The 25376-nt window shown below is 36.7% G+C and overlaps 2 protein-coding genes across 2 annotated transcripts in view; both read left to right on the top strand.

Annotated features, from left to right (window-relative positions):
* The first annotated feature begins 1967 nt into the window (after positions 1-1967).
* LOC141340205 (coiled-coil domain-containing protein 89) lies at positions 1968-12899 on the top strand. Its single transcript, XM_073845131.1, has 7 exons — positions 1968-2027; positions 5637-6109; positions 6954-7084; positions 11512-11648; positions 12012-12088; positions 12432-12531; positions 12619-12899. The coding sequence occupies exons 1-7, from the start codon at positions 1968-1970 to the stop codon at positions 12703-12705; spliced, it is 1065 nt and encodes a 354-aa protein (XP_073701232.1). The 3' UTR covers positions 12706-12899.
* An 11071-nt stretch (positions 12900-23970) lies between these two features.
* The window catches only part of LOC141340204 (uncharacterized), a 152585-nt gene continuing 151179 nt past the window's right edge, over positions 23971-25376 (top strand). The window contains exon 1 of the mRNA XM_073845130.1: positions 23971-24037. Within this exon, the coding sequence (XP_073701231.1) occupies positions 23971-24037 (67 nt within the window). The remainder of the gene's footprint in view (positions 24038-25376) is intronic.

The following is a 25376-nucleotide window of genomic DNA, read 5'->3' as shown; positions in this document are numbered from 1 at the left end:
AAACCAACTACTATGTTCCAAATCACAGCTACCAGCCCCTAACAGACATACCTGTAAAGAAAAACATACTGTATGGTCAACCACTTCTTTTAACAAATGAATTGCTTTAATTAATTGGAACAAGTTAACTTTGTAATTTGTCCTTCTAATATGTATTACAACACCAGGCAAATTCAATAATGACAACTTGACTGTGGTTTGTAGAGTTGTGAAGCCACAGTATGAAGCTTAGCAAAAAATTGCATTAATAACAACGCACAACTGTCTCTGATTTTCAAGATTGACCACAAGTTTAAGTTTTCAATAGGCTGAGTCGACCAGAGTCAAATAATGCAGAACACGGTTTTAAATGCGTTACTTAAGGTCAGTGAGTTTCTATAAGGAGTCACTCAGGCAAGTCAAAGATCCCATGCTTAGCTAATAAGTGATCCTTTGGCACCAAAACTAGAGTTGCATAAAGATTTGATGTGTGTTAAAGTGAGCTATTTATGTCCAGAACCTTTAATGTGATCCTCACTTTATAATTAAGGAGCTCCCACTGAATAAAACATCTTAAACCAGCCTAAGATGGTTTGAAGATCTTGCCTGACTTCTCAGTCTGTGAAAACTGCCCCAAAACTACTATAAAACGAACCATAAGAACAATATGTTGATTTTTTTTTTTTTTTTTTTGTTATAACTTGATGTAAATCAAAATAGTTATTTACTCTTCTAATCAATCTAATACAAATGTGACCCTGGACCACAAAAACAGTCTTAAGTAGCATGGGTATATTTGTAGCAATAGCCAAAAATAAATTGTATATTGTCAAAATGATCAATTTTTCTTTTAACCCAAAAATCATTAGAATATTAAGTAGATGAATGTATTTGGTAAATTTTCTACTATAAATATATCAAAACTTAATTTTTGATTTGTAACATGCATTGCTAAGAACTTCATTTGGACAACTTTAAAGGTGTTTTTCTCAGTATTTTGATTTTTCTGTACCCTCAGATTACAGATTTTTAAATATTTTGCCAAATATTGCATCCTAACAAACCATACATCAATGGAAAGCTTATTTCAGGTGATGTATGCATTTACTCAAAATATAAGTATTTATAAGTCTTTACTATCACTTTTTTATCAATTTAACACATCCTTGCTGAATAAAGGTATTACTTTCTTTCAAAGAGAGAATGAATGAGGTGTTTATTATTAGAAAAGTTTTCTATTTAAAAAAAAATCTGTTCTTTTTAATGTTTTATTCATCAAAGAATCCTGAAAAAAGTACTAGTTTTAAAAAAAATGCTGAATTAATGGCTATTGCTGTGCTTTCCTACCGTAAATATATCAAAACTTAATTTTTGATTAGTAATATGCATTGCTAAGAATTTAATTTGAATTTAAAGGCGATTTTCTCAATATTTAGATAGCCTATTTTGAACCCTCAGATTTTCAAATAGTTGTATTTTGCCAAATATTGCATCCTAACAAACCATACATCAATGGAAAGCTTATTTCAGATGATTTATGAATCTCAGTTTCAAAAAATTGACCTTTTTGACTGGTTTTGTGGTCCAGGGTCACATTTAAAAACAATTCTGCACCTTTCTAACCAGTGTATCTTCATTCACCAAAGAGGAGTCGACATCTAGTGGTAAAACTCGAGCACCACACCTGCATTTTCAACCCAATCTGTTTAACCTGAGGGGAAAAACACAAAACAGACATATCTGGATTAACAGTACGTGTCATAAATGTGAGTCGTTTTATAAAACGCTGAATTAGATTCTTAAATGTAGTCTATCGAAGAGGAAAAACACGTAAAATAATCGCGACTGATTTCGTTGTTGCTAGGGGCAACCGGGAAACTTTGTATAGCCACAAGCTGTAGGATCACTGCAGCTCATTGCGGTCGATGCGCCTTTGTTGAAGAAACCCGATTTTTTTTTCTGCAAAACACAGCCTTGCAAGATTCAGCATGACATCTCCGCAGAAAATCCCGATAGACCTCAAAACGATGATCAAAGACACTAAACAGGTATGCTGGAGAGCGTGTGATGTTCATATAAAACTGTTTACGCCCATTTCTGCAACTGACACGCATGATATTTTTTCAGATCAGGATCGATCAACCAGGCTGTTTTGATATTGTGTTTGTGATAAAATTGTGGTCTGAAATACATAATTCATCCAAGCAGTAACAAAGCAACTAGTGGCGCATTATTTAAAAAATAGCAGGATATATTTATATTATATATATATTTTTTTAAACTTAGATTTTGCATCGTTTTACATTGAGTTAAAAGTTTAGTTTTATAATAACTGAGGCTACTTGCAGTTTGTCAGATTTAATATAATAATCTCTAAGTAGGGTAAATATACCTAGTTGTCACATTTTTAACTCATTTAATATTTTTTTTTAAATAATGTATGTGATTAAATTCAGTTTCGTTGACACACATCTTGTACGTTTTCACTAGTATGCTTAAAAAAATCAAAATAAACAATAAAGTTCATATAAAACGCATCGGCTTTTTGTCATAACCATAACATGCCTCAGTGGCGTCACACTGAATGGGGTAAGTTGTCACAATGGGTATAAACAGCACAACGCAACTGTTTTGTTTTGGTCAAGAAAGTATTACAATTAGTACACTGTATAAAATTCTGTTAATAATATTTATATATATAAAACATGTGACAAATAGCCTAGTTTTGAAAACACAGATCAACCTTTAATTTGAAATCTGCCATCATAATATGTTAGACTTTTGTCTTGTGTATCCTATGTCATGATTTGGTCAGTTACCCGGATGCGCTGCCATATTAGAGATACTCGGATGTAAACAACAGCATGGATTGCATGGTTAATCTACTACTGAATACATTGTTCTGCTAATTTATTCTGTCTAAACCATGAGAAAAACGTGTGAAAGCTGCTAAATCATATAGAGGAGGACTTAGTAAGCAGGGAAATGTATAATATTTTGACAAACTAAAGTTAATAGGTGGTAAAGATATGTACAAGCAGTATTAATCAGGATAATAGCCTAATATTTAATCTACCTGACTGGAAATGATTAGAACAAACACAAATGTTATCAAGATTATTGCCCTGGATATCCTGGTTCAGTTTGGCCAACCACAATTCCTTTTGATCCTCAGGCATTTTTTTGCACTCTTCTCCTTGATTTGTTATAACTTTTGGCAGTCTATACTTGAAATGTTTTTCCTGGTTCGACTGATTAGTACAGCCCAAAACATAACAATAATTGATCATTTTCAGCAGCAATAATCAGCAAAATATATACTCGAATGTAAACAACAATGGATTGCATGGTTAATCTACTACTGAATACATTGTTCTGCTAAATAATTCTGTCTAAACCATGGGGAAAAAAAACATGTGGAAGCTGACAAATCATATAGAGGAGGACTTATAAGGCATAATATGTTGATGACAAACTAAAGTTAATAGGTGGTAAAGATACATATAAGCAGTATTAATTAAGATATTAGCCTAATATTTCACCCACCCGACCATAAATGATAAGAACAAACACAAATGTTGTCAAGATTCTTGCTCTGGTTCAGTTTGGCCAACCACAAATGCTTTTTTTTTTTCTCAGACAGTTTTTTGCTTGATTTGATATAATTTTGGCAGTCTATAGTACTCCAAATGTTTTCCTGGTCTGACCGATTAGTACAGCCCAAAACTTGACAATAATTGATCATTTTCAGCAGCAATAATCAGCAAAATATACAAGTTTCATTTGGTTAAGTAGCATTGTTTATGTTCAGTATGTATAGCTATCAAAAATAAAAAGTTTTTTCAAAAAATAAATAAATAACAATCATGAGAAAATAGGTAAAACAATGAAAACTGACAAACAGATGTGATTATAATGCCTCTAAAGTAAAATAGAGGCCCTACCCCTGATGAGCAATTGCTAAATCAAAAAAAAAAAATTACATTATTTAAAAAAAATGCCAAATAATAGGATATAAACCTGACTCCACCAAAAGTGTATAAGGTGAGTATTAAAAACCAACATTCAGTAATTAAACCTAAACAAAGTTTTATTGAACATACACTTGTATCCAAAAAATAAACAAATTAAACAAAAATGGCACATTCTTATTTCCTGCTGGAGTGGCAGAAAGGTGGAGCCAAAGCCCTATTTTTCCTTTTTGCCTGATTGTACCTGAAAATACATCCATGGAAGGGGGAAAAAACAAACAAACACTACAGTCACTTCCCTAATTCGACAGTAGATTTGATGATTGAACACCTTCCACACATTTTTTCTGTGGTTTAAACAGCATAAATTAGCAGAACAACGTATTTAGTAGCGCATTAACCATGCAATCCATGCTGTTGTTTACATCCGAGTATTGCCGACATGGCTGCGCATCCAGGTAACTGACCAAACCGTAAGTAAAGGCGTAAGTGCAAACCCTCTATGAAGGCTTTCAATTAAAATCCATGTAAATATCTGGATATTTTTATTACATAAAGAAACATTTACACCTGTGTATTTTACCTAAGAGTTCAGCTATTACAAAAATATGATGATATTAAAGTTTTTGTTTGGAGGATTCAGAAAAATTTATTGTAATTTGGGACTTTAAGACAAATTATTATTATTATTTTTTTTTTCATTAGCTGGCTTTTCAGTTTATCACATTTGCACTATCAATGACTGCACTTTTGATGATTTTTTTTTTAAATAAAAAAAAAGTGACTGATAGACTCATATATTGTCATATTTGGCCGTTTTTGAGTCATTCTGCCAACAGCGTTTTCAATGCACAAATATACAAATATTTTCTAAATAATTTTCAAATATTTAGAGTGAATTTTGAGTAAATATTGTAATAAAAAGTGTTATTTTATATAATTTAAATTCAGCAATTTTGCAAACATTGATGTGTTAAGGCTACATAGAAGTTTCAAAGATGAAAATTGGCTGAAAATGTACTTATCCTCAGGCCATCCAAATGCAAATGAGTTTGTTTCTTCATCGGTACAGATTCAGAGAAATTTGCATTACATAACTTGCTCACAAATGCATCCTCTGCAGTGAATGGGTGCCGTCAGAATGAGAGTCCAAACATCTGATAAAAACATCACAATAATCCACAAATAATCTACATGACTCCAGTCCATCAATTAACACCTTGTAATGTGATAATCTGCATGTTTGTAAGAAATAAATCAATCATTGAGATGTTTTTAACTTCAAAACGTTACTTACAGCTAAAATACAAGTCCTCTATCCATAATATTGCATTCTCCAGCAAGCAAAGCAAGTGATACTAACTTTAATCAGATTTGTTCTGATGAAGAAACAAACTCATTTGCATCTTGGATGGCCTGAGGGTGAGTTAATTAAGCAAATTTTCATTTTTGGGTGAACTGTTCCTTTAATTGTGTTATACTGGCAATTATATCAGGTATTGGACTTCCTTTTCTCTAAATATCAGTATCAGGCTGTAAAAACAACACCCAGAGCCAATTCTCCTGCATCTGATGAAACTCTCAAAATTTCAGAGCAGAAATCACTTTTGTTGTTGAATATAATGATAAATGAAATGAAATTGTATTAGCACAGGTTTAACCTCAGATCTTCATCTTTCCTATAAGGATATGGACGATGTGCACCAGGCCCTGGAAAAGCTCAGAAGTCTCTCCCAGGAAGAAAGGACAGAGGCAGAAGTGCTGCGTTCAAGAATCGACGAGCAGTCGACTCTCATCTGCATCCTGAAACAGAGAGCAGACGAGATGCTTCTGCGCTGTCAGGCTCTAGAAAAGATCAACACAGAGCTGGAGAACCTGAGAGCCAATGTGCAGCTGGAGCTGGAGAATGAGAGGAAGAAATCTGCACTCCTGGAGCAGAGATTCATGCACCTGGCCTCCAACCACAGAGAGCTGATTAACTTCAAAAACGAGTACAAGAGCCAGAATGCAAAGTTGGAGCAAGAGAATGACAGACTCAGGAAGGAAAATGAAATGCTTTTCAGTCAGGAAGTGCAAGAAAAAGAGAAGACCATCCTCAAACTGACTCAAGAGCTCAAGGAATTGGCAGAGCAACATAAGATACTAGAAACAGAGTATCAGTAAGGAACAGTTTTCAGCTTCAGTCTGTTCTGGAAGTAAAAACCTCATTGGTCTCTACAGAAAAATACATTTTTTAATGATAACATCACTGAAAATGCTTAATTGCCAAATTTCTGGTAAAAAAATGCACTAACATACACTACCAGTCAAAAGTTTTTGAACAGTAAGATATTTAATGACACCAAAGTACAGCAATGAGATAAATTGTAAAATATTTTTTTCTATTTATAATAACTGTTTTCTATTTGAAAATATTTTAAAATGTGATTTATTCCTGTTATCAAAGCTACATTTTCAGCATAATTTTTTCCACATGATCCTTCAGAAATCATTCTAATGTGCTGATTTGTTGCTCCAAAAAAAGCTTTTGTAGCATTATACACTATACCATTCAAAAAGTTTTTAACATAATTTTGAGCAGCAAATCAGAATATTAAAATGATTTCTGAAGGATCACGTGACTGGAGTAATGATGCTAAAAATTCAGCTTTGAAATCACAGGAATAAATTACATTTTAAAATATTTTCAAATAGAAAACAGTTATTTTAAATAGTAAAAATATTTCAAATTTTTACTGTTTTGCTGTACTTTGGATTAAATAAATGCAGGCCTAAAGAGACTTCTTTAAAAAACAAAATCTTACTGTTCAAAAAACCTTGACTGGTAGTGTAGATATTCATAATAGTGACGAGATAATTGATTCATTATTTTCAAAAAAATGCATATGGAGAGAATGAATGGGGAAAAATAGTTACAGAGCTGAAAAGGTGGCCGGTCACAGTGTACTTGATATAATCCAGTGAAATAAGTACATTTGCCATTAATCTTTATGATCCCAACAGGGAGAAAACAACTGGATTCCAGATTAAACTGAAAGAACTGATCAACCTTCATCAGATCAAAGAGGCGTCTTTGAAGAACGAACTGAGCGACACACAAAAACAACTGAAGAATGCTGTAGAGATGTGTGCAGGTGTGTATTCAATGTTTTACAACAACCAAACAATAATAACAAATTATTCTTGAATTATGAAACATAATGTGTATTTCTTGCACATGGTGATTCTCAACTGGTGGGTTGCAGTTCAAAAGCATGCAAAAACAAGTCTTGCAGAAAAACAAAAGGAAATATTCAAATATAAAAATACAAAAATTAAAAAATATAGTATAAGTTAGTAAATAATTATGCTTATCAGCTTTTTATCAAAAAGAAAACGAGAAATATTTTGTTGTTGATGTAAAATAATGTACATTCAATCAAACTCTACAGTGCTTTGGTTTAAATTGATCTAAAAAAACGCCTCGGGTTTCGTATGAAACCCTAGTTCCTCGAGGAAACGAGATGCTGCGTCAAACGCTTTGGGGAACGCCTCCAGCGTGACCACGCTCTGAATCATGTGTCTAATCCGTCCAATAGGAAAGCGCATTGTGACGTCACGGACGGGGTGACGTCATGAACCAGGAAACTATAAAGCACATGCGGTGAATGCAGCCGGCAGCTTCTGCCACCAGGAGCGCTGCAGGGATGCCGAAATTGTGGAAGGCGACGCAGCGTCTCGTTCCCTCGAGGAACTAGGGTTTCATACGAAACCCGAGGCGTTCCCCTTCGGGAACGTCGAGCTGCGTTAAACGCTTTAGGAACAATATACCCACGCCACCAGAATTTCGAAGACCTGCTATATGTGAAGCAGGAAAAGGGGCATGCATGCCCAATAATGGCTGCCGAAAGGCAGGAGAGAGGGGCGAAAGTAGCCCGAGAGGTGCTGCCCAATAGGCAGAGTAGAGAAGAGCCTTAGCCCAAGGGCGAAAGTAGCCCAACATGATTACTGCTGATAAAGCAGGATAGAAAGGAGCCTTAGCTCACTGATAAATAAGGGCGAAAGTAGCCCGGAGTAATTACTGCTGATAAAGCAGGATAGAAAGGAGCCTTAGCTCACTGATAAATAAGGGCGAAAGTAGCCCGGAGTAATTACTGCTGGTAAAGCAGGATAGAAAGGAGCCTGAGCTCGCTGATAAATAAGGGCGAAAGTAGCCCAGAGAAATTGCTGCTGATAAAGCAGGATAAGAAGGGGCCTCAGCCCACAGATAGATGAGGGCACCATAGCCCTGGAGAGATAATCTCTTACAGAGAGGATAGGGGAAATCACCCCGTGTTAGAGGGCCCTACTCGTGGTAGGAGCATCAGAAAGTAAGGCCTGAGAGCCTGGGGTATGAGGGAGGTCTAATTCGTAGAACCTCACAAATGTAAGTGGCGTGGACCATCCCGCAGCGTTACATATGTCCTGCAGGGAAACCCCTGCCAGGAAGGCCTTCATAGCCGCAACCTTGCGGGTAGAGTGAGCCTTGGCTTCCAAGGGAGAGGTAAGACCAGAGGACTTGTACAAAAGAGAAATGGCATCCGAAATCCACCGACTTAGGGTTTGCTTAGAAGCTGGAAGACCTCTATTGTGAGGACCGAAACACACAAACAATTGGTCCGTCTTCCTCCACAGGGCAGCTCTGTGGACGTATGTTTCCAGCTCTCGAACTGGACACATACAGTTTAGCTTCTGTTGTCCTGGTTCCAAGAAAGGAGGAGGACAAAAGGCCTGGAGCACTACGGGCCGCGGTACAACGCTAGAAACACGGCCTGCATCTCCAGGCAATTGATGTGCCACGGAAGTTGGCGTCCGCTCCACAGACCTTGGGCTGAGCGGCCACTCATGACCGCTCCCCAACCGGTGAGGGAGGCATCCGTAGTTAATGTCAGACGATGACATGGAGCTCCTAACACCGGTCCCTGAGATAGGAACCAAGGCTTCTTCCATATGTCTAAGGCACGAAGGTCTCATGTACAGCAGGCCAAGAGGTATCACGTTGGACGCAGCTGCCATGAGGCCTAGCAGAACCTGAAACTGCTTTACAGTGAGTAAGTGGCCTAATTTGACTCTCTTGACTGCCTTGAGAATTGACTCTATCCGTGCGGGGGACATATGTGCCCGCATCGTGGTCGAATCCCAAACTACTCCTAGATAAGTGGTTCTCTGAGATGGAGAAAGAACACTTTTCTTGGAGTTTAGTCTTAACCCCAGAACTTGTATGTGGGCTAGAACGACATCTCGATGTCGAACCGCCATTTCTCTTGACTGTGCCAGTATAAGCCAGTCGTCTATGTAATTCAATATGCGGATGCCCTGGAGTCGCAGAGGAGCCAGCGCCGCATCCACACATTTGGTAAAAGTTCGGGGCAAAGTCCCTTTAAGGCAAGTCATGTCACTCGGCGGCCATCTTTGAAACGCCTCTCGGGCATACAAGTGCAGCTCCTATCTGTTTGAATGGGGAAACATTAAATTCTCCAAAACTGTTCACCAAGCTTACGATTAAATTTCATATTTTAAATCTCCAAAGAAATCCAACAAGAACTGCCTCATAAATATGGTTCCTTGTGCTCCAATAGCGTGAAAAAACGCTTATTTTTCCGGCTAGATGAGCCAGTGCGCATGCGCAGTACTGAGCGCCGATTGTTTCTATAGCAACCGGGACTTCTAACGGCAGCTGCAGTGACGCGCTGACTTTTCTAATCAACGATTGGCTCTTTCACTAAGAAGGCGGGGCTTCGCGGCCATAATGAGCGTTGCATTTTTCCCCATTCAAAACTACACGAGTGACATGTCTTGGGTATTCTATAGTCTTTGGTTCGGGGTGAGAGTGCTAGGCCGAAAGGAAGAACCCTGTACTGGTAAGCTTTGCCCCCGAAAGCGAACCTGAGGAACTTCCTGTGTTGAGGAAGGATGGAGATGCAAAAGTAGGCGTCCTTGAGATCTATTGTGACAAACCAGTCCTCGGACCTGTTTTGAGATACAACCTGCTTGACAGTAAGCATTCCGAGTGTGTGTCCTCAGCCGTGATATATCTTTGGCATGGAGGAACACAACGCTTAAAACTCTAGTGATCGCCCATTATTGCTTTTCCTATCTACTCAGTACTCAAATAAAAGTAGAGCAAACTGGCTCTGAAAAACAGCACTGAGGGACAAACACATTCACATAGAGCGCGACTGAAAGACAGAAGCTGCCGGCTGCATTCACCGCATGTGCTTTATAGTTTCCTGGTTCATGACGTCACCCTGTCCGTGACGTCACAACGCGCTTTCCTATTGGACGGATTAGACACATGATTCAGAGCGTGGTCACGCTGGAGGCGTTCCCCAAAGCGTTTGACGCAGCTCGACCTTCCCGAAGGGGAACACTTAATTCATTTTAATGCTTGGTTTTAAGGACATTTTTGTAAGCTAAACACTTTTGATACTCATGGGTTCTGTATTATTATCATCATCAACTTTTATCATTACTGAGATACTATTATAGTTTTTATGTTTACATTTTCCTTAAGTAATTTAGTTGTGTTTTTTTTTAAGCATTTTATTAGTTTTGTATGTCTAAATAGTTTTTATTAATTTTTTTTGTACATTGGACTTTATAACACAACTGCAAGTATATATCTCACAATTCCGAGAAAAAAGTTCTTATTTTATTTCTCATAATTTTGAGTTTATCATGCAATTCTGAAAAAAAGTCAAAATTGTGAGTTTATATCTCGCAGTTCTGACTATAACTCAAAATTGTGTTTATAGCATGCAATTTTGAGAAAAATGTCAGAATTGTGAGTTTATATTTCGCAATTCTGACTGTATAACTCAGAATTGCAAATTCATATCATGCAATTCTGAGAAAAAAGTTAAGAATTGCGAGATATAAACTAGCATCTGTGAGAAAAAAGTCGGAATTGTTTTTCTCTCACAATTCTGACTTTATTTCTTGTAATTTTGAGTTTATATCAAGCAATTCTAAAAAAACTAGAATTGTGAGTTTATATCTCTCAATTGAATATAACTCGCAATTGTTTTTATAGCACACAATTCAAAAAGTCAGAATTACAAGTTTTTAACTCACTATTCTAACTTTATAACTGGCAATTGCGAGTTTATATCATGCAATTCTGAGAAAAAAGTCAGAATTGTGAGTTTATATCTTGCAATTCTGACTTTATAACTCTATAACTTTTTATTTGCAAGAAAAAATTCTGACCTCACAGTTCTTACTTTATTTCTCGTAATTTTACGTTTATATCATGCAATTCTAAAAAAAACCAGTACGAATTGTGAGTTTATATCTTGCAATTCTGAATTTATAACTCGCAATTGCAAGTTTATTTCACACAATTCTGAAATGCAGAATTACACGTTTTAAACTCACATTTCTGAATATATAACTCACAATTCTAAAAAATTTTATTGCGCAATTCTGAGAAAAATGTCAGAGTTGTGAAATGTTGAGATTTTGCTAAATGAAAAAGGTAGCATATTTATATCCAGTTTTTATTGGTGCACTGTTAAACATCTCACACATTTCTTTCCAACAGAGCTGGATCTCAAACTAAGACAAACCCAGGAAAAAGAATCAATGAAAGAGACTGACACTCAAGAGAGACTGGAGAAACTCATGAAGGAAAAGGATGAGCTAATTGACCTCTCAATGCAGCGTGGGAAAATTATACTGGTGAGCAATGAAACAAAAGTTCAGATTTAACTAGAGTGACCTTACAACTTCTATTTCCTTAAAATGTCCAGGTTTTGGCTTTGTTTGCCTATTGATGTGCTGTCTTAACTCCTCATACATTATATGTATGCATATTTGTATTGCTTTTTTGCAGAGTCCATCTTCTTGCATGCCATGACTGGTAATACCTGCAAACTACTTTTCAGACATAACTTTGAGCAATTTTGAAAACAAAGCCAAAACATGGACCTGAGTCCAAATGTCACGACACATCTAGGAAATCTAGATTTCACGTTAATTATCAGTTAAATTACGGTCTCTTTACAGGTAGGGTTGTATTAATTTCACTGCAATGTTTTACAGGACAAGCAAGCTGAAATTCAGGAGCTGGAGCGGAAAAGACAGGAAGCTGAGACCAGTAGACTAGATGCAGAAAATAGGTATGAAAAAAAATTGTATGCATAAACAATAGACTTTTTGTATGAATAACACTTGCCATGTTTGGTAAAGGCACAGTTCGCCCCAAAAGTGAAACTGTCATTATCGGTTATGCAGCTTCAAGTCATTCCAACCCTGTAATTTTATTTTCCTGTCATGAAACATAAAATGTGATGTTAGGCAGAATGCTTCTTTTTCCATTTGAGGAAAGTACATAATGAATAACACTGTCAGACTAAGATGACAAAGGCGGTCTCCTGTAGGTATAAAGGTAGAAAGAACATAATATATAGGGTGAATTTAAAAGAATGCATTATTTGCTTAGTTCTCATGTTTTTTCATCAGGTTTGAAAAGGAAGCAGCAGCTGTGAACAGTGAATTAAGAGTGAAAGGACTACAGGACGCCTTAGAGAGGGCAGAGGACACCTGCAATGAATTGAAAAAGGTCTGTTAAAAGAAAACCTGTATGTACAGTATATTGGACATTTTTGTCTCTGTGGCATATCAGTGTTTTTACATATCACATTTTTAGGAGTTTGAGGCATTTAAAAAGCACAGCAGTGAACTGCTTGGAAAGGAGAAGGAGTTAAACTGCAAACTTCGCCACATGGTCATCTGAGCCATCCATCCCATTCCATGTGTGTTTCTACCATCATCAAAACCGGCCATAATAGCATAAACCGTTCACTTTCGCACATGGAGTGGTTGTACATAATGAACCAGAAGACAAAGATGAAATGAGGTTTTTCTTAAGAGAATGTCTTCCGCCAGTAGAGGGCAGTTTAAAGTATTTCTGTAAAGGGAAAGGTGAGTTTGATAGGCTAAACTGTGACTTTTATAAATAAAAATTAGCATTTTTAAACTTCCACTGTGGTTTAGTGTCGACTATCACAGGCTCTGTCATGATTATGATAAATTGAAAAATCTCTGATCAGTGTGAGCTTTAAATTCAAGTCAAATATTGCCTTTCAAGAGAATTTTAAAACTAATTTGCACATTTAGACGCATTTGCAGATTTTACTTTTAGATTTTAACTTTTTTTCAGATAATTCAGGTTTTCTGCAGGTTTTTATAAAATGTCTTTTTAAGACCAAGTGAAAAAAAAGGATTTATCATTTAAATGGAACACATTACATCAATATTGTCTCTGAATGTAAATGTCTCATATTAGCAACACTTCAAAGTTTGAAAATACAACTCTCAACCAATCTCTATTACACTTTATGGATTCTTAAATCAAGATATAAAGAAGGAAAATGACAACTTATGTCTTGTTGTATGAGAAATTGATCTAAATGAAGTGACTTTATTATTAAAGTAAACAAACATCTGCCAGTGGACTCAAAAATCAAAAGTTTGGTATCAGTCCAATTTTTAATGTTTTTTAAAGAAGTATTTTCTGCTCATCAAGACTGTGTTTATTTGATTAAAAATGCAGAAAAACAGTAATATTGTGAAATATTATTGCAATTTATAATAGTGGTTTTCTAATTGAATATATTTCAATATATAATTTTTCTCCTGTAATGAAAACGCTTCTACTTTTTTACGCCTTTGTAGTACTTTTATTCAGCAAGGATGTGTTAAATTGATAAAAAGTGATAGTAAAGTCTTATATTGTTAGAAAATATTACTATTTTAAATAAATTCTGTTCTTTTTAACATTTTATTCATCAAAGAATCCTGAAAAAATATCTATAATAAAAAAATATTAACCAACACTGATTATAAATCAGTATATTAGAATGATTTCTGAAGGTAATGATGCTGAAAATTCAGCTTTGCATCCCAAAAATAAATTATATTTTAAAGTACATTAAAATAGACAACTTTTATTTTAAATTGCAATAATATTTCATAATATTACTTGTTTTTCTGTATTTTCTTGTAATTATACTTTATATTGTAATTATACCAATTATAATTATATAACTATATTACACCAAAACTTTTGAACAACAGTGTAATTCAAAAGGAAAACACATTTTCATTCCACATTGACAGATGTTTGTTCATGTTTTAAGCCTGAACTCACTTCATTTTGTTCAATTTCTCAACTTCATGTTCAATTTACGTTTCAGGATTTAATAATATTTAGATATTTCTACAGAAAAACAATGCAACATGCATTTTTTCAGGATACTTTGATAAGTAAAACATTAAAAAGAACAGCATTTATTTAAAATATTTTGTAACAATATACACTACCGTAGTTTAGGGTTAGTACATTTTTTCTTTCTTTGTTTGAAAGAAATGAATACTTTTATTTAGAAGGGTGTGTTAAATTAATAAAAAGTGAAAACATTTCTATTTTTTAAAAAACAATGTTCTTTTTAACATTTGTGACCCTGGATCACAAAACCAGTCATAAGGTAAAATTTTACAAAACTGAGATGTATACAACATATGAAAGCTCAATAAATAAGCTTTCTATTGATGTATGGTTTGTTAGGATAGGACCATATTTGGCTGAGATACATCTATTTGAAAATCTGGAATCTGAGGGTGCAAAAAAAATCAAAATACTGAGAAAATCACCTTTAAAGTTGTCCAAATTAAGTTCTTAACAATGCATATTACTAATCAAAAATTACATTTTGATATATTTATAGTAGGAATTTTACAAAAAATCTTAATGGAACATGATCTTTACTTAATTTCCTAATGATTTTTGGCATAAAAGAAAAATCTATCATTTTGACCCATACAATGTATTTTTGGCTATTGCTACAAATATACCCCAGCGACTTAAGACTGGTTTTGTGGTCCAGGGTCACATTTTCATCAAAGAATCTTGAAAAAACACTGATAATAAATCAGTATATTAGAATGATTTCTGAAGGTAATAATGCTGAAAATTCAGCGTTGCATCACATATAAGTATATTAAAATAGAAAACTTTTATTTTAAATTGCAATAATATTTCATAATATTACTTGTTTTTTTGATCAAATAAATACAACTTTAATAAGCATAAGAAACTTCTTTAAAAACATTAAAATTCTTACTGTTACTATTGACAGATATTTGTGAATGTTGTTAATGTAATTTCTCAGAAAACAAGACTTCATAAGTACAATGTTTAGCTATTTGTACTGGAAAACAATGCAAAATGCAACAATTATTGCCATTTAAAACTTTCCACTCAGATTTTAAGACCTTTTAAGGACTTAATTTGTGTAAGACCTGCAGAAACCTTGTAATTAATTAGACTGTTAAATTTGAAGGGACAGTTCACCTAAAAATTAAATTTAGTCATTATTTACTCACCCTTTTTTGTCCATACAATTAAAACCGATAGGCTCCAAAGGTGTTTGAACTCCGTCGTTCTTTAAAATGAAGTTCTTCAAAAGAAAGAAATGCATTTGCATTATTCCAAGCATTTAATAATGTATAAAAAATCTAATTAAACTGATACAAATCACCTCTATTTGAATGTCCAGTCAGAACTGAATCATCTTGACAGCTCTTTACCGAATGCTCATCCGTATATGCAATAAATGAGACTGTTCTGTATGTAGCCTCGTTCCTGAGAAGATAAAACCATTCAACTGTGTTAGTAAAAGCTCTCAAGCCATATAGCACTTAGAAATGCAATGCTCACCTTCCAGTTCTAGTTCCAGTTCCTTCCAGCACTTTAGGTCATGCATTAGATCACCATGTATTCCTCCGCGCATTGAAATAGCAGAATGAAACTGTGTTTCTGTCAGCATGTCTTCTGCATTTACAAATGTACAAGCTTCGGCATAAAATGATAGTATTTTGCTAACCTTTGTAATTTTTGGTGTAGTAATTTTAGTGTCATTCCTGAACTAATTTGTGGGCAAATAACAGGTAGTTTGTGTAACTGTATAGTGGTCATCTGGTCTGCATCTGTATATATGTTTTATAGATTAGAACATCTGGTCGCCTTTTGAGTTCAACTTTACTGATTAAATATTTTAGGATAGGACTATACTAAATTGAGGATAGTCATGTAGCAGAGCCTTTTCTTCTCCAAAAAAAAACTAGAGTCCTTCTAGGGTGTGAACCCAAGAGCTAGCTCAGATCTTTAACCTTTAAGGTTAGGTATGTTAGTCCTTATATCATCCGTATGAGTTTTTAATGGCTGTGAGGTTGCGGTCAAAATGCTGGATTCCTTTGTGTTCTCGTAACTGCACGTCGCCGTTGTCTGTCACCATTTCATGCATCTCATCGAGTTGAGGCAAGTTTGCGTCTGCGCCATAACTGACCAGTGCACCTGCCCTTTGATTGCATTTGACCTGGTCAGCGGTTCATCACCCCATTGCCATGACAATCTTTTTCCTCAGAAGTGCTGCGAATATGGGAATTGCCTTATATGGGAATCACTGGAAAGCCACGAATGACTGTTTCTGTGACCTCTTTTGTTGTAATTCTTTGCAAATACACTGATGTAGAGAGGACTTGACTGTTAAGATCATTTATTTTAGATGACATGTAAAGCATTTGAAGTATAAATAAAAACAAAATGAAAAATACAACTTTTTTTGTAATCGTTTTTTTGTAAACATCCCTGCATTCATTGAATGGCAAATCTTAATTGGTCTAATGGTTGGTTTTGCAGGCACTTCTCTGACTCTTGATGTGTCCAGGTTACATTTTAGTCCAAAATCAAAAGAAAAGAAAAGTCACAACAACTCAAGGCTGGTCTGATGCCAAAGTATTACCAAAAGAGCAAAAATGTGACCCTGGAGCACAAAACCAGTCTGAAGTAGCATGGGTATATCTGTAGCAATAGCCAAAAATACATTGTATGTCTCAATATTATCAATTTTTCTTTTATGCCAAAAATTTAAATTAAAGATAATGTTCCATGAAGATATTATTTACATTTCCTACCATAAATACAGCAAGACTTAATTTTTGATTAGTAATAATCATTGCTAAGAACTTCATTTGGACAACTTTAAAAACTTTTTTTCACCCTTAAGATTTCTGATTTTCAAGTAGTTGTATCTCAGCCACATATTGTTATCCTAACAAACCATACATCAATGGACAGCTTATTTAGTCATTATTAAACTTATTTCAGATAATTTATAAAAAAGCTGACCCTTATGACTGTTTTTGTGGTCGAGGGTCACAAATGGTATTGCAATGCTCTTTATGAGAACCTTTTTTATAAATATGAATAAATAAAGCGTCTAGGTTACGTATGTAACCCTGGTTCCCTGAGGACAGGGAACGAGACGCTGCGCCCTGGTGGACACTATGGGAACTGCCTCCAGCGTGACCGGCTCTGAAGCTCTTATAGAACAACGACAATGAACTTTGACATTGGCTGGCGCCAGCCTATGACATCATCACAAGGCGCCTACCAGTATAAAGGTGCGCTTGTGAATACATCAACCATCTTTTTGTCTGATGGAGACGTAAGTGGGGCCCGAAGCATGGCTACGAGACGCAGCGTCTCGTTCCCTGTCCTTAGGGAACCAGGGTTACATACGTAACCTAGACGTTCCCTTCCGGAGGGAACTCTACGCTGCGTCCTGGTGGACACTATGGGAACGTCTATACCAACGCCGCCATGCTGAGGGATGAGTGATCAACTGACTGATTGAGGAATCAAGAAGGAACATCACTCCCCACTACCAGCGAGAATCGCTTGGGCCGACGTCATGGCTAGCTCGGCTACCCAAGCACGGAACTTCTAGGAGTGGAGGCCTGATTCTTCTAAGCGAGAATAGGCCTAACTACACTCACCGCTACAGAAAGTAGTGAAGCTTATCCCTAAGCCTTCATACTAAGCGGGGGTTCTGAAGAGCGGAGGCTCCAGAAAGACTCTCTAAACGAGAGGAAGCCTGGCAACACTCTGTGCTTGCAACACTCTGCACTAGCAGAGAACGACTCTAAGAGTGGAGGTCTCATGACCTAACTACACTCAACACTGGAGGTGATCAGTGAGGCTCAATAGCCTCAATAGATTTCTCTGACATGGATTTCGCACATTTCCTGAACTGTTTACTCTAGGAATCATCATTCTACTCACGCTTAGAACAAGGTCAGTCTGAAGGACAAAAAGATGGTTGATGTATTCACAAGCGCACCTTTATACTGGTAGGCGCCTTGTGATGATGTCATAGGCTGGCGCCGGCCAATGTCAAAGTTCATTGTCGTTGTTCTATAAGAGCTTCAGAGCCGGTCACGCTGGAGGCAGTTCCCATAGTGTCCACCAGGACGCAGCGTAGAGTTCCCTCCGGAAGGGAACCATATTAACATTTCACACTGCAGTAATATTTCTGTTTTGTGCAAACAGTCACTTACGGAAGTCTGTTTACGCCACTGATTAAAAAACAAAAAAGGTAATTGCGACTTTTTATCCCACAATTCTTGCAGTTTCTGCATTTTTTATTAAGAATTGTGAGATATAAACACGCAATTGCGAGTTATAAAGTCAGAATAGTATAATGCAAAATATAATCTGCCAATTCTGAGTAATGAAGTCAGACTTGTGTGATATAAACTTGCAATTGCAAGTTATAAACTCACAATTCTGAAAAATAAACCATGTGACACTAAAAACTGGAGTAATGGAGTAAACAGTAATTATGAGTTGTAACAATATTATTTAGTTATAAAGTCAGAATTGCGAGATATAAACATGCCAATTCTCAGTAATGAAGTCAGAACTGCGTGATATTAACTTGCAATTGCAAGGTATAAACTCATAATTCTAATAAACTTGCAATTCTAAGAAATAAAGTCAGAATTATGAGATATAAACTCACAATTCTGACTTTTTTTCTAAGAATTGTGAGATATAAATGCACAACTACGAGTTATAAAGTCAGAATTGCGAGCTATAAACTGGCAATCCAAAGAAATAGTCAGTATTGCGTGATATAAACTCGTAATTATGACTTTTTTTTGTTTATATCTCAATTTTTTTTTTTTTTTTTTTTTTGCAGAATTGCAAGTTTATATGTAACATTCAGTCCACTGAGGACAAGTTGAGATACTCAAGTGCCATTTATTATAATCCAAAAGTGACAAGACTTAACTTGTCAAAAAACATGAACTTGACTAGACTTGGCAAAAGACATGAAAACAACTCACCAGCAGAAAGTATAGAGTAACAATACTCAACAAGACACAATGGCAACAAGAGGGCTATAAATATCAAACAAAAAGGGTCACATGACAAACCAACCAATGAGAACATGACACATTGAACAAAGGAACCAATAGCAGAAATACATGAAGATCAAGGGAAATCACATGACAGGAACAAGAAACATGGCTAAATATAAAGTTATAAACTCACAATTCTAAGAAATAAAGTCAGAATTATAAGATATAAACTCATAATTCTGACTTTTTTGCAATTGTGGCTTTTTTTTCTCAAAACTGTGACTTTTTTCTCAGAATTGCGAGTTTATATCACAATTTTAAGAAAAAAGTCAGAATTTCAAAATATAAATTGGCAATCCTTAGAAATTAAGTCAGTATTGCAAGATATAAACTCCAAGTTTTAAACTCACAAATCTGAGGAATAAAGTCAGAATTGAAAAATAAACTCAAAGTTGTGACTTTTTTCTCAGAATTGTATATCACAATTCTGATTTAAGATATAAAGTCAGAATTATAAGATATGAACTCACAATTCAGACTTTTTTACTCAGAACTGTGAGATATAAAAGCACAGTAGTGAGTTATACAGTCAGAATTGCAAGATCTAAACTGGCAATCCTGAGAAATGAAGTTAGAATTGCGTGATATAAACTTGCAATTGCGAGTTATAAACTCACAATACTGAGAAATAAAGTCAGAATTAAGATATAAAGTCTTTTTTCTCAAAATTGTGTTTATATCTCAAAATTGTGACTTTTTTCTCAGAATTGTGAGTTTAACTCAGTCGAGTCGAATTGCAAGATCTAAACTGGCAATTGCGAGTTATAAACTTACAATTCTAAGAAATAAACTCACAATTTTAAGAAATAAAAGTCAGAGTTATGAGATATAAACTCACAATTTTGATTTTTTTTACTCACAGTTGTGAGATATAAAAGTGCAATTGCGAGTTATAAATTTAGAATTGCAAGATCTTTAACTAGCAATCCTGAGAAAAGAAGTCAGAATGCGTGATATAAACTCACAATTCTGAGAATTAAACTTGCAATTCTAAGATATAAAATCAGAATTGAGATATAAAGTCAATTTTTTTCTCAGAATTGTGTTTATATGTCGCAATAAACTTTTTTATTTCTTATTCAGTGGCGGAAACGGGCTTCCATAGCCACTGGCTCTCATTCAAGATGTTTTTTTTATTATTTATTTAAATTTTATTGTATTTAAGTTTTAGATCTGAAAATGTTTCCTGGGCAGCTTTAGCATATTAGCACGATTTCTGAAGAACCATGTGACACTGAAGACTGGATTAATGATGCTGAAAACTCAACTTTGCATCACAGGTATAAATTACATTTTAAAATATTTTAAATATAAAACAGTATTTATACGTTGTAACAATATTACTGTATTTTTTTATTAAATAAATGCATCTTTGGAGAGCAAGACTTCTTTCCATTTCTGTCCTTGTTGCCTCATAACTTCCTTTAATTGTTCAAGCCGCCACTATTTCCGAGTTTCCAACTTGTAATTATGAGTCTGACAAAGATGTGACACTTTTTACTAGTCGGAAACTCATAATTATAGTAATTGCATTTGTGACATAACGTGAACGTAACTTGAATGTTAAGCGTTGTCAGCTGCTTTCAGTTATTTTAGCTGTATAAAAACAGCTTACTTCCATGTTGAAAAGTAAGTTGGATAATGGAGCGTGAATTTCAAACTGAAACATGATGATGCTCGACCACCTCCTAAAATGACAGCTGCCTGAACTTGCATCTCTGGAGTCTGGTAAACTCCCACCACAAATGTCTTCTGGCTCCACCCACAGCTGAAACCATGCCCCAGCAGCTGCACTTTCGCCTAGACTCTCACCTGACCAATCGCTGGGTCATTTCCTCACCTTTGATGCTGATTATTACAGAAACACCATTCCAGTGTGTCGCTGTTCATTCCCACCACAGCTGGGATTTCAGACAATGGAAAGAACAGAGCAGTTACTGTTCGCTGCTGCATGCCTTTACTTGATTTTGTCATTCTTCTGAGAGAAATGCATAATTTGTTGCTGAGCTGCACCTTTAGGATCGCCTTAGTCCTTAGAGGATTGATTGGCCTTACATTTAAGAAAAAAATCTGATCAAATGATAGGTTAGCTTGTTTGGATTTTTTTCAATGATAATTGAAAAAAATATATAATAATATAATATATCTCAACTCACAATTGAGTTGAGTTGAAAAAAGTTGCAATTGTCAGTTTATATCATGCAATTCTGGAAAAAAGTCGCAATTGTGAGTTTAAATGCAATTCACAACTTTTTCTTAGAATTGCATGATATAAACTCGCAATTCTGACTTTGTTTCTCAGAATTGAGATATAAACTCGTAATTGTGAGTTATAAAGTCAGAATTGCATGATACAAACTCACAATTCTGACTTTGTTTCTCAGAATTGAGATATAAACTCGTAATTGTGAGTTATAAAGTCAGAATTGCATGATACAAACTCACAATTCTGACTTTGTTTCTCAGAATTGAGATATAAACTTGCAATTGCAAGTTATAAAGTCAGAATTGTGCGATTTAAACTCACAATTGCGACTTTTTTTTGCATGATATAAACTCAAAGTCAGAATTGTGTGATATAAACTCACAGTTACAAGTTATCAAGTCAGAATTGTGTGATTATAAACTCACAACTGCAAGTTACAAAGTCAGAACTGCGTGATTTAAACTCACAAGTGCAACTTTTTTCCAGAATTGCATGATAAAAACTCACAATTGTGACTTTTTTCAACTCAACTCAATTGTGAGTTGAGATATAAACTCACAGTTCTGACTTTTTCAGAATTGCATTATATAAACTCACAAAGTCAGAATTGTGTGATATAAACTGACAATTGCAAGTTTTTTCATAATTGCATGATATAAACTCACAAAGTCAGAATTGTATGATATAAACTCACAATTGCGACTTTTTTTCAGAATTGCATGATATAAACTCACAATTGCGACTTTTTTTCAGAATTGCATGATATAAACTCACAAGTGCAAGTTATAGTCAGAATTGCAATTAATAGTCAGAATTGCAAGATAAAAACTTTTTTCCCACAAATGTGAGTTTATATCTCGCAATTCAGAATTTTCAGAATTGTGTGATATAAACTCACAATTGCGAGTTATTGCGACTTTTAATCTCACAATTCACAACTTTTTCTTAGAATTGCATGATATAAATGCGCAAATCTGACTTTGTTTCTCAGAATTGAGATATAAACTCGTAATTGTGAGTTATAAAGTCAGAATTGCATGATATAAACTCGCAATTCTGACTTTGTTTTTCAGAATTGAGATATAAACTCTCAATTGCGAGTTATAAAGTCAGAATTGCATGAAACAAACTCACAATTCTGACTTTGTTTCTCAGAATTGAGATATAAACTCGCAATTCTGACTTTGTTTCTCAGAATTTAGATATAAACTTGCAATTGCAAGTTATAAAGTCAGAATTGTGTGATTTAAACTCACAAGTGCGACTTTTTTCCAGAATTGAATGATATAAACTCACAATTGTGACTTTTTTCAACTCAACTCAATTGTACAGTAAGTTGAGATATAAACTCACGGTTCTGACTTTTTCAGAATTGCATGATAGTCGGCGCCTGTGGTCTTGTGAGCAGCGCGCCGCCATATGGCGCCGGTGCGCTCCGGTCGTCCCGTGTTCGAATCCTGGCTCGAAGACCTTTCCCAATCCCGCCCCCCATCTCTCTCCGACTTTGCTTCCTGTCAGTTCTGAATTTTCAGAATTGTGTGATATAAACTCACAATTGCGAGTTATATAATCAGAATTGTGATATAAACTCACAATTCCGAGTTATAAAGTCAGAATTACGTGATATAAATTCACAATTGCGTTTTTTTTTCAGAATGGCAAGATATAAATTAACAATTGCAAGTTATAGTCAGAATTGCAAAATAAAAACTCCTTTCTTCTCACAAATACAAGTTTATATCTCACAATTCAGACTTTTTTCTCGATAAAAATTTGCAATTGCAACTTTTTCCAGAATTGCATGAAATACACAATTGCGAGTTATAAAGTCAGAATTGCGAGTTTATGTCTCACAATTCTGACTTAATAAATCACAATTGTGTGTCGGAAGCCAAGATATAAGCAATACTGATCGCAAGATATATGCAATTTGAGAGAAAAGTCACATTTGCGAGATATAAACTTGCAATTCTGAGAAAAAAAGAGTTTATTTCTCAAAATTGCAAGTTTATGTCTCACAATTCTGACTTTATAACTTACAATTACGAGTCTATATGTCACAGTTCTAAGAAAAAGAATCGCAAGATTGCAACTTGCAATTGCAAGAAAAAAAGTTAGAATTGTGAGATAAAAAGCTGCAATTACCTTTTTTTCTATTAAGTGGCGAAAACGTCTAGGTTACGTAGGTAACCCTCGTTCCCTGAAGGAGGGAACGGAGACGTTACATTGGGATCTTGCTTGAGAGACCAATCATCTCTGAGCCTTATTGAAAAGGCCAATGAAAATTGGCGAGTGGACGTGCGTGCCGACCACACCCCGCACATACGGGGGCATGCCGACTACGCGCACCACTCAGTCAGGCTTTTGCTGAAGAGCCGGGAGAGCCTGGCGTCAGCGCGACGACAGGTCGTGGCAGGGGAATGTAACGTCTCCGTTCCCTCCTTCAGGGAACGAGGGTTACCTACATAACCTAGACACTCCCCTTTCAGTCGAATCACTTTGACGATACATTGGGAACTTAGACCCATGGAAAAGGCCACGAGCCTGGCGCCGCGTTACGCCCTACGCCAAGTGCAGACGTGTCCGCAGGCGGGTACGAGCGTAACCTTCCCAACGCCCTGGGGGCCGAAGTAGGGGACCCCACAGGGATGCCAGATGTACTGAAGCAGGGGTTGGGGGGGCGGAGCACATGAGATATTTTACATGTGGAATGAAATAATCGGTGTATCCAGGAACTAGGGGTACACGAGGAAAACCACGGCCTTGTGGCTGATCGGGGAAAAATACTGAGATATTTTGCCACAACCTGCGGGGCGAAGGAGACCCGGCAGGAGCACAGTCTAGGCTGACTGCGGGGCATGGAAGACCCAGGTTCGCTTCTTAAGGGAACAGCTGGGAAATAGCGCACGGATCCCGAAGGATCCCGTTTGCCTGATGTCTATGTTAAGACACGGGAAGACACGGCCTTTACGCGGAGGTTATAGAACCTGGCGAAGGTATTAGGTGTCGCCCAACCCGCAGCTCTACAGATGTCAGTTAGAGAGGCGCCATGAGCCAACGCGTAGGACGAGGCAACACTCCTTGTGGAGTGGGCTCGCAGTCCTAAGGGGCATGGCTCTCCCTGAAACAAATAAGATAGGGAGATGGCCTCGACCACCCAGTGGGCCAACCTCTGTTTAGAGACAGCATTTCCTTTCTGCTGACCTCCAAAACAGACAAAGAGCTGCTGGCTGCGTCTAAAGGGCCGAGTGCGGTCCACGTATGTACGTAGAGCGCGAACTGGGCACAGTAGCGCAGCGGTTGGGTCTGCCTCCTCCAGGGGCAGAGCTTGCAGGTTCACCACCTGATCGCGGAAAGGCGTGGTGGGAACCTTGGGCACATAACCGGGCCGGGGTCTCAGGATAACGTGAGAATCGCTGGGCCCGAACTCCAGGCACGTTTCGTCGACAGAGAAGGCTTGTAGATCCCCTACCCTCTTGATGGAAGCCAACGCCGTCAGGAGCGCTGTCTTAAGTAACAGATATTTTAGCTCAACTGAGGCGAGAGGGTCACCAAAGGGGCGGAGGCCTCACCATCTGACTCTCCCTCCGATGCAGTGATAGACATCTCGTCCTCTGCAGGAGCACCGAAGGAGACGCTCAGCCCGGCGGGCGGGGAAGCGTACTGCTGCGGGACCTCGACGGGGCCACGCTGAGATAGAGAAGACCGCAGGGCTTTTCGGGCCGGCGGAACATTCTCTACTGTGACCTGGATGTCCCCCCCGGGCCTCCCCGTGGTGGCCGAAAAGCATTGACGACCACCACGACCGGCCGCAGGAGGAAAGCGGGGGGAGCCGGCTCGCGAACGAGCGGCGGGACTTCAGCGTGGCCATGGACATGCTCTCACAATGCGGGCATGATCCATCCATGAACGCTGCCTGAGCGTGCTCAAAG

This window comes from Garra rufa, chromosome 8, assembly GCF_049309525.1.
Source record: "Garra rufa chromosome 8, GarRuf1.0, whole genome shotgun sequence".
Taxonomy (NCBI): domain Eukaryota; kingdom Metazoa; phylum Chordata; class Actinopteri; order Cypriniformes; family Cyprinidae; genus Garra; species Garra rufa.
The sequence above is the reverse complement of the archived record's forward strand: the minus strand, read 5'-3'. Positions and strand labels throughout refer to the sequence as shown.